The sequence below is a fragment of the Mytilus galloprovincialis genome, chromosome 11 (assembly GCF_965363235.1).
Source record: "Mytilus galloprovincialis chromosome 11, xbMytGall1.hap1.1, whole genome shotgun sequence".
Classification (NCBI taxonomy): Eukaryota; Metazoa; Mollusca; class Bivalvia; order Mytilida; family Mytilidae; genus Mytilus; species Mytilus galloprovincialis.
This window is the reverse complement of record NC_134848.1, coordinates 69,709,342-69,719,353: the sequence shown is the minus strand read 5'-3', so window position 1 is coordinate 69,719,353 and position 10,012 is coordinate 69,709,342. Positions and strand designations below refer to the sequence as shown.

The 10,012-nt window shown below is 30.6% G+C and overlaps 1 protein-coding gene across 2 annotated transcripts; it reads right to left on the bottom strand.

The window, feature by feature from the left end:
- Positions 1–4,671: 4,671 nt before the first annotated feature.
- Positions 4,672–8,314, bottom strand: LOC143051336 (uncharacterized). 2 transcript variants are annotated; one of them, XR_012970711.1, is made up of 4 exons: positions 7,969–8,067; positions 7,127–7,396; positions 6,049–6,285; positions 4,672–4,862 (listed from the first exon to the last, which is right to left on the bottom strand). XR_012970711.1 is itself a non-coding variant. In XM_076224276.1 (4 exons), the coding sequence occupies exons 1-4, from the start codon at positions 8,125–8,127 to the stop codon at positions 4,774–4,776; spliced, it is 600 nt and encodes a 199-aa protein (XP_076080391.1). In that variant the 5' UTR covers positions 8,128–8,314; the 3' UTR covers positions 4,672–4,773. The 2 variants fall into 2 exon arrangements, 1 of the variants encoding a protein (XP_076080391.1); XM_076224276.1 differs by lacking the exon at positions 7,969–8,067 and adding an exon at positions 8,124–8,314.
- Between the last annotated feature and the right edge of the window lie 1,698 nt (positions 8,315–10,012).

Below are 10,012 nucleotides of genomic sequence, written 5' to 3'. Positions count from 1 at the left end.
TTTGATATTTGGTATCCATTCGTTTGATCTAAAAAAAATTATTTCGCTACTTGATTCTGTTGTCCATGTTTATAAATATAAAATTTATCTAGAAACTTCCTCAGGCAAAAAAAAAAACATAGAAGAAACAAGCTATTAGTTTACTTTCAGGTTCGTTGCAGTTCTAATATACATAATGGAAAGATCATCGACTTTGAACGTTCTTGATCAAGGTTAGTCTAAATAACGCTTCGGACGCGTGAAATGTACCAAATAGTGTTGTTGAGATTCACTGGTTTATATCTTTTTTTTCACCGTATTCTGTCTATATCTTGATTTATTGATATCACTACAAAAACTAATTTAACACTTTTACATTTAATTTTTATTATTTTTGTAAACGTGTCATATTAGAGTCTGTATGTTTCTATTGTATAACAACTCAGGTATAGACGTGTTGAAGATATGTATCGAAAACAATGTTCTGTGAATATGTTTGATTGCTTGATGTAAACTTGGGATGCAACGGCAGCTATTGTACTACTAACAAAATAGATAACACAAATTTTCAAAACAACTAATAAGTATAACCGGACATAATACTAACATCTCTCATATATATTTAATACGTTGTTCTTTTGCATAAATAAAAAAAAGTTCAAATTTCAGGTTTATCTGACGAAAGATTTTGACCACTTTTAAAACACTTAAGTGTCTATTTTATTTGAATCAATTAGTTCATGTGAAAGATTTTAACTGATTAAGTCATTAAAAACTATCCGATTCAAGCTCAAATATGAAAACTTTACCAAATATGCAAAAAAAATTCACTTTTCAGATGGTTTTTGTCAAAAATGAAAGTGGCCGCATCCGTATTCATCCTCAACCTTTATATATGTTATGTATTATCATAAAATACAATTTACATTTCAATATTAAGGATGAACACGAATGCGGCCACTTTCGTTTTACACGAAAACCGTCTTAAATTTACCTTAAATGCTAGAATAGTGAAGATTTCAGTAATTTAGCATAACTTAATGGTGCCAGTACCTGACATATGTGCATTGTATTGTCAAAAAGAGCCCATATTTATGTAGCAGAAGCATTCTACTGTCAAATAAATAACTAAAAGTTTACATTTTAAGAATTTTGTAAAACTGCTATATTTTGGGGCCAAAAAGGGGTCTTACTGGACCTACTCCATTAGATAATTTGTCAATTTTACTTTTCTTTTAGCTTACGCTTAAGGTACCCTCAACATATCAAATTGTCGAACAACTTCACCAATACAGGCCAGCTGTATAGTATGTATTCAATCAAAATAAGTCACTAAAATACTAATTGAACGATTTACAGTTTAATTATAAACAGGGTCTGTCTCTTTGCTGTAAGATGTGCGATAGTTTCCAGACATGTCATAGTCATCCTCTGTATTTCTCCTGTGTGCAATTCCGTAATCTCCCTCGCAGGTGTCATGTACATTATGACGTATTATATGGTCATACATGACGTCAGAGTCATCCACAGTGTTCCGAAGATGTGAATACGTATTTGACTCTGTAATTTATTTTTGCGTTTAAAAACAGGTGTACCTTACAAACAGTTCTAAATGCAAAAATTCACCAAACTGTCACATAAACTGTCACATAAATCTTGATAACAAAAGTTTTTAAAAAAATCTGAAAAGAATTGTAGATAAAATTCATGTAAACTTATTGAAAATGAAAATCTTAAAGATGATTGATTTTAAACAGTAATACAATCATTTATTTTCATTTTAACATTGTTATTCTAAAAATGAATATTGTGATGAGACCGAATTCTTGGAAAACATGATGTATCTAGTAGCTGTTATTAGCGTTGAACTGGTGTACTGTAACTTGGAGTACTACTCCTGTATCATTACTTTCTATCATTTGGAACAATTATTTACTGTTATGTTCTACTGCTACACTAATATCCCAGATGATGGAAGGATAAAGCGCACACACAGAATGAGGTGATGGTGAAAATGCCGTTCTCAATGTTCAAAAAGTTTGTCAATTTATATACTGTTGAATTTTTCGGCCTCAACAAGTATAACATGTTTATATTATGTCGTCATACAAATATTCAACGCAGCATAATTCAAACTGTTGTACTAAACGTTTCACTAATAACTATAATTGATTTGTATATTATATATCTTTTAACTTTGTATTTGTCAATATAAATTGTTAACACAAATAATATTGCTCATGTGATACCTTAAAAGAAAACCTGCAACAATGACACATATAACAAGTAAGCCTCCTACTATTCCTCCAACCATAACCGCGTAGTCCGGACCACCTAAAAATACCGTGGAATGACATTTCAGTAAAACGTAAAGAGATAAGTATTTTAATGGTTTAAACCTATCCCATTGGTATCAACATTTAATTAATGTCTTTATAACACAAAACAACAGAATGAAGTAATGCACACAGCAGAGATTTGGAAATAAAATATTTATTACATTTTTTTCGCATGAGATGAATGTAGGTTTTCTTAAAATTGAAATATGTTTTATCCTCCTTCAATTACTAAGTTAATCAATATCATACAAGGGGGTTAAAATAGTAAGAAACTGCAAAAAACAAAACGTTATCTCAATGCGAATATACATCATGTAGAAGGCTGATTTCGTTGACACAAGTTATAGATCTTTTACGCTTTCGGGCACAACACATAAAATTGTTCATAATTTCAATCTTAGAATATATCTGTTTAGAGAAACTTAATAGGTAATGATTTCTGTAAGTTTGTACAAGATTGTTAGATTATTTAGAAAAGTATAACCTTTCAAATGTCAGTATTTTGTTAAGTGTGTGAGTATTGTCTTATTGTAAAAAAATGCAATAGTTTATTAAACGAAAATAATTCAAAATAAATTTAACAAGGCCCAGGGTATAAAGAGGCAAGAACGCATGAGATGTATTTTGTCATAAAAAGGGAAGATTATGGATAAGACAAAAGTACACCAAGAAATGGACACATAATAAGAAATAATCATTTAGATGGCTAAACACAATGTCTATATCATGTGTAAATTTCAACTCAGCACTAGTTAAAGAAATACACACATATAGATGTTAGACTCTGAACTACGCCCGGCCTCTAAACGACGTCTGATCCTCAATTTGAAGTCCGTTCCTCTAATCGACGTCCACATCTGACGTCACATTATTAAACAAACGTCCAATATTTTGATACTCGGACGTTCGATTGATTGTAGTCGTCTTAAATCCATGTTCAATGTCTATAAATAATAAATAACTGGAATTTATTTACACTTATACACATACATGTTTTAAAATGTTCTTATGACAAATAAATTTTCAAACATTTACAGCCAATTTTTTGAGAGAATCATTATTCGGGCTCTGTCAGGGTTATTTTAACAAATTTCTAAGTTTTACACCTGGGGTGAAAGATATACGCATGTGTTTATGTTTTTATGCTGATACACCGACGTTCTTAGTGAAGTGCTCACACACATGTTCAACCCCGACATATTCTTTATGGCCTGTAGTGCATAAGTTTTCGATGGTTTATGTCTGTCATGTTTGTTTTTCGGAATTTTTTTTTTTTATTATAGACATGACAGTTAATTTAACATTTGAATTGTTGACGTTATTTATGTTGTGGTATTTTATAGCCTTTGCGGTATGGTTTTTTGTTAGTGTTGTAGTTTGACTATAATTGCTCACATCAACTTTATTTGAACTCTGGTGTAAAGTTGTCCCATTGGAAATCATACTAATCACTAAAATCTAAACAATGATATCATAACCTGTTTACATACTTTGTATAATATGTAATGAATTAAAAGAATAACACATTTCTTTTTAAATAGATCTTATTCGTCTCACATAAAATATTTAGAGGTCTATAGGTTACAGCTGCTATCTGTTTAGTTCAATTTTGTATTCAGTTGTCAAACGGACGTTGACTAGAGAAGTTAAAAACCAGACGTCGATAAGAGAATGCCAAAAAATGGACGTTGATTAGATAGGCATAAAATTAGCCGTCTATTTAGAATGATATTTTATTGTGACGTCACATTTGGACGTCGAATTGAGAAACAGGCATCGATTAGAGACCGGACGTCGATCCGAGTCTTACATATATACAATGAATTATATATTAAACAAAAATAACAATGATCAACTATCGAAACCACACTTCTAACTATTATTTTTACTTCTGGCTGGGTTTGAGTGATCTTTTATGGTTTTACTACATAACCCACTACTAATGTATCCGTTTTATCCGTCGTGTTAGAAAAGTAAAAACTGACATTATCAAAATATCCCTTAAAGTATGTTGACGTTTTTCTTACTGATAGTCTTTAATGAAGAAAAAACAACAGCAACACTCTGACTAAAATTTAAATAGTAACTTAACCTACCATGAGACTCCGTAAATATGTCACCACCTGGTATAAAACTGTCGCCTATAATGATTATCAATTGATTATAAATTGTAAATCATTAACAGATAGGATACATTTACTGGATGCTCCTAAATTATCTGTCCTGCTGCATGACACAACATAATTCATAGTTTAGCATCTGGGTTTTTTCTGTCATGATACATCTCTCTTTAGACATAAAGTACATTTTGATTTTCAGCTCACGAATGATAGTTTATATTGGTCTATGAATTTATAGTTTTAGACGAAAGTTGATTAATATGATCATGATGATTTCAAACAACAGATACGCTTTTTGTTTATAAATACCAGAGTATAACTTCAACTAAAGCACTTTACCCACCAGATGTATTTCTCATATTGCTATCAGTAGCTGTTGTAATGACATGGTTACTACTTTTATTACGTGATATGTTACTGCCAGCTGAAATAACAGATAATATATGTTTCAACTAACCAAAAAGTGCAAAGGTTTAACAATGAAAGTGTGTACACATCGACAATTTTCTATTTTACAAGTAGATAAAAAATGGTATTTTACTGACAAATTGTTGTTAATTTAATAAAATTATACGCGACTTTCATATAAGTGAAACGTTTAGCTAGCTACAAAACCAGGTTTTATCTACCATTTTCTACAACATGTTGTGTGGGTACCAAATCAGGAGTATGACACTTGATTCAATTCGGTTGATGTGTCTGAGCTTTTGATTTTGCCATTTGATGAGCGACTTTTAGCCTTCGATTTCCTATGAAGTTCGATAGTGTTTTTAGTTAACCTTGTAATATACTAATAGAATTAATCGTGTATTACAATTATAATATTGCTAAACAATAGTTAACAGAGTTAATGTTTTTACTCTTTTTCATAATAAGACTCGAAAGAAATAGTTCTGATATTTTTGTTTGTTTGTTGATCGCTCAACGCATGCTTGCTGTAATTTAGTATGCATTATGGTTTGCTAAGGTTGCATTTGTTTGAAATTTCTCTCTACCGTAGAAAGAACTATTTGATCATTCAGGTAGATCAGTGGTATACCGCTATCTTGAATTGTACAATCACAGTAAATAATCGGTCTAATTCGTTGCCATAATCTGCAAATTTGGAGACAGATTTATTGGTTACACTGTTTATTTATATAAAGACAACTTAGTTATTCATTGCATTCTAGAAAATAATTTAACAAATACTTGTGCTTTTTGAATTAATTTGAAAAAAAATCATATCAGGGGAGATAACTCTTTTTGTACAAAATTTATACTTGACATATACGGATATTTTCATGAAAACATGATCGTTGACACCATTTTTAATTTGTATTTTCTTAAAATATATTATAAAACATATCTACTCATATTTTATTTCGAAATTCTGTCTCATAGATTTCTTTTTATGCACAACATGTGTTTGTTCATGAACAATATAAGCAAATTTTGGCAATTATGAACGACACGTACCATGAAAAATAGTATATTGACCCATACTTTTTATAAAAAAAATTAAAAAGCATAGTAAAATCTTCATTTATGGTAAAGTATAAGAAAGTTCTATATGTTTCCTTCTTTACCATTGAACTACGCTGACAGCTGACTTTTATTCATTCACATACCTTTACAATGATAAAAGATGCTGGTCACAATATCGATAGGACTGCTGTAAGTTACCAAACAATTAGGCGATTCATTACAAAGATCATACAGTGTTTTCGTTGTATTCGTCATTTTCTGAGGAGGATATCTATAAGCTGGACAGTTACTGGAATCATCCCATATAGCATCAATCACAATGACATTGTTTGCTGGACAAGTTATGTTCACTGTAGTACTCCTGTGTATTGGTTTACTTTCTGCATATAATGTAAAAAGTCATAATTTTTACAGTTATCATGTTTATCAACGTTGGTGAATTATCAATATACTTAATAATTCATGTATTGTTAATATTAATTTGACTTGTTAAGAACTTTTGTCATACGCTTTATGTTTCTCCTATATATGTATTGTTTGCATTTAAACCCGTCATGGTTTTACTCTTTGCAATTCATTAATATGACTTAACTTAACAAAGTAAACAATGCTAACTTTATATGTTATCAATTATTATAAATAAGATAGATAATGGTTCTTGCAGACACAGTTGTTTGTAGTAAGTTCGATGGTCCACTAACAAAATACTATGTTTTCTATGACAAACAAGAAGTATTAAAAACAACATGCTGTTGTTGCGTTGAGAACGCAACTTCAAAGACAGCTTTAATTTGTCGACATTGCGATGTTTAATATCATCTCTAACCCGGAATGAATGCCTCTGTACGATAGCATTTATTCGACTAGATGAGAAATTTGGTAATGTGAAATTCACTGTTACTCACATTGGTTGCGTTTTTTAAAACAACTATTAAACAATTGACGCTAAGTAAATCAATAAATAAATATTAACGAGTTTAAATTAGTTATATTCAGTTGAGTTTGTTTCATTGTTCAAATGCGTAACTGTAACAATTGAAACTGTTGTATATTTCACCCGTTGTCTTAGCAGAGAAAGCAAATTAAAAATAATTAAAATAACCCGCTACGCTCGCCAGTTATTCAGCGTGCACCACATTTTTAATATTATTTCTTCATAGACAGAAAAAATATTTCAGTCATTCCTTAATTGAAAAAAATAAATAATGTATTTAGAAGTACCTGCACAATGAAAACGTAGATTCAGGTATGTATAATTTCGGTTTACGTTAGATCTGTAGAATGGAACTTTGCACAAAGAAAAGCTTTCACAGGTAATGGCTAATCGTTCGTTAAATATTTCTTTTCTCTTAGATGTTTCATATTCACAATTGCCTTCGTTGTCAAACCAAATTTGTTGAACGTTTACACTTTTATCCTCTATGCACCTAATTTGGCCATAACTATATTCACCAATTTGGTTGCTACCTTTAATGGAAATGCATGTTTCTCCTAAAAAAAAAGAAAGAAGAAAGACATCAAATTGAAATTCCTTGTTTAATTTGGTATGATTTTGAATGAGCATAATAAGGAACTTAATTAATGCATATATTATTATTAAGTGTCGAAGCCATATAATTTTACTTTCCTGTCGTTCAAAAGATTGGTGTTTTAAGATTATGTGTACATGTTCAGTTAAATACCGCAACATTGCTTACACTAGATGTGTTATCATTCACTGATACTTAGTAAGACACCTTCTCTAATCTAAAAAATCCATATTTTCTACATAAGAAAACACCTGTACCAAGTCAGGAATATGACAGTTGTTATCCATTCGTTTGATATGTTTGAGCTATTGATTTTGCCATTTGATTTCCGTTTTGAATTTTTCACGGAGTTGTTTTTTGTGATTTTACTTTTTGAGAATTCACCGACCTTTGTTTACATTGACCTACATTACAATTCTTCTACTAGAAAATATTACGACTCTTCCAAAAAATAAAATATCTTTAGTCTGAATCACACAACATGTCTGTACAGAAAATAATGAAATAATGAAATAATGAAAAATTATTACAAACCATGTATCTGATAATTTGCAAAGGCATAGTTTATCCAAAACATCGTAGCAACTAAAACACCGAGTGTTTTCATGTGAAATAATAAGGACGACATGTGTTTATTCATTTAAGTTTAAATCTAAAATCGAATTAAGTGGTAGGAAGTAGATACTTACGCATCAATCGTCTGATGACAAAAATCTCTCTTTCGGCGAATGTACTTACACTATATCAGTACAATGAAACATACACTATTTCCCATAAGTATCATTCATGATTACACTGTATCTTTTATTTCTCGGTATGTTTTCAGATTTTCTTAGTAAATGAATGTTCCATTTTTCTACATATTTAAAATTTGTGAGCAGACGTGTTTCCTTCTTTCTCACGGTTAAGTAGTCTTATGTAGGATGTAAGATACTTAAAAAAAATCATGGGGCTTGAATTTATAATGACTTTATCACTGATTAACCCTTAATGCTAACATTGTTATTACGAAAGACAAACCCGTGGTTATAACGGTAAAAATTAAGCCACCACGCATTTTGTTTATTTTGATAGGAATAATACAGGTATTTCTTTACATCCAAGCGCTCGTTGTCAACTTAAAGGCAAATATATGTCGTACCCGTAAATAAACGCACTATTACGAAAAACGGAGCAAAAGGAACTTGTGATTTTCTTAAACTATTTACAATAACGTATCTGACAGGTTTGGATTAATGTGTAGGATAATTCTATTATTTCTAAAAAAATAATTGCTTGTAATACCTTTTACTATTTTGTTTACGTTACCTTGTTATGATGATTTTCAGTCCAAAGACGTACTTTCCCGATAAAATGCCTTTATGTTTATGTCATCGTTTAATGATGTCGGGTAACTCATTAATAAAAAAATCATATGATCGGAACAACACAAACATTTTATTCATATTTAACCACGGGTGTGTACTCAAAGTTTTTGAAGAACGTCATATAAGAATATAAATTGTATAGAAGTAGATTTTTTTCCAATTTATTAACTCGGTTACCATTAATTTTATTATTCTTCCCGATGATATTTGTGAGGTTCATATCTTTTTCCTAGACACACATAACAGACGTAAACAAATGAAGTACAAGCTGTTATAGTAGCTATTGCAGAGTTGAATACATTTCCAAGTCTTCATCTAGACTAAATCTGTACTGCTGTTCTAACCACAAAGTACTAAATGTAAGAGTAGTTATTAAAGTCTAGTTCAAAGCCAATAATAACAATAATAAGCGTTTTTTCTAAGTAAAAATCTATCATCTCTTTTGTGACTAAAATATAAATCATGGTACGTCTAACATGTTTAATATAGACAAAAGAGCTCAATTTATTTTGTAATTTAAATATGTAGTATACATCATGTAGATAATACCATTACAATTCGTTAGTGGATAGGAGAGGAACAATGAAGACACTTCCATATTCAAGACATATGAAACCAGAACATGGTCGCAGAAGAATTCCCCACTTTTTCCAGTATCAAATATGAAGTAAAGGCGGATCAAAAACCAAATCTAAGTTGTCTTGTCGGGCAAACTAATTTCAGTTATGATGGAACAGAGTGTGTAACTGCTGAACATGGGAGGTCCACAGTAGGAAAGCTGACGTCATCAATTGTGTTCCATAGTTTCTAGTTACAGCACGTGTGTCTGAGTCAGATGATTTCAACAAATGCGACCATAATTGATGACGTCACGAATAAAGAACACAACTTTCTGCAAATCTTGGTAGAGGAAGGATAAAAGTCATATTCGAATTCTAACGATTCCATCAGCACATAATTCAGCAAGTTTACAGACCGGTGGTTATTGTATAATTTGAATACATCAAACTTAGAATAATTCATGATCATCATTAAATTGACTCTTTGGTTATCTATCATATAAGGTATGAAGTTTGTTATATTTGACAAAAAGAGGTTAAAATCTAACTCGTGTTCCTTTTTCAATTTTATTTATTTAAAGTAGCAATGGTTACATATAAACTTACTACATACATATTGACCTCACAGCTAAGATTAAATTGTAAATAGGT

What these genes read in the sequence shown, in the direction of transcription:
- LOC143051336 (XM_076224276.1), bottom strand. An exon ending in TCTACGTTTTCATTGTGCAG is followed by an intron (nt 6,286 to 7,126) that starts GTACTTCTAAAT and finishes CATTATATGCAG; the next exon opens with AAAGTAAACCAATACACAGG. An exon ending in CATCTTTTATCATTGTAAAG is followed by an intron (nt 4,863 to 6,048) that starts GTATGTGAATGA and finishes CTGTTATTTCAG; the next exon opens with CTGGCAGTAACATATCACGT.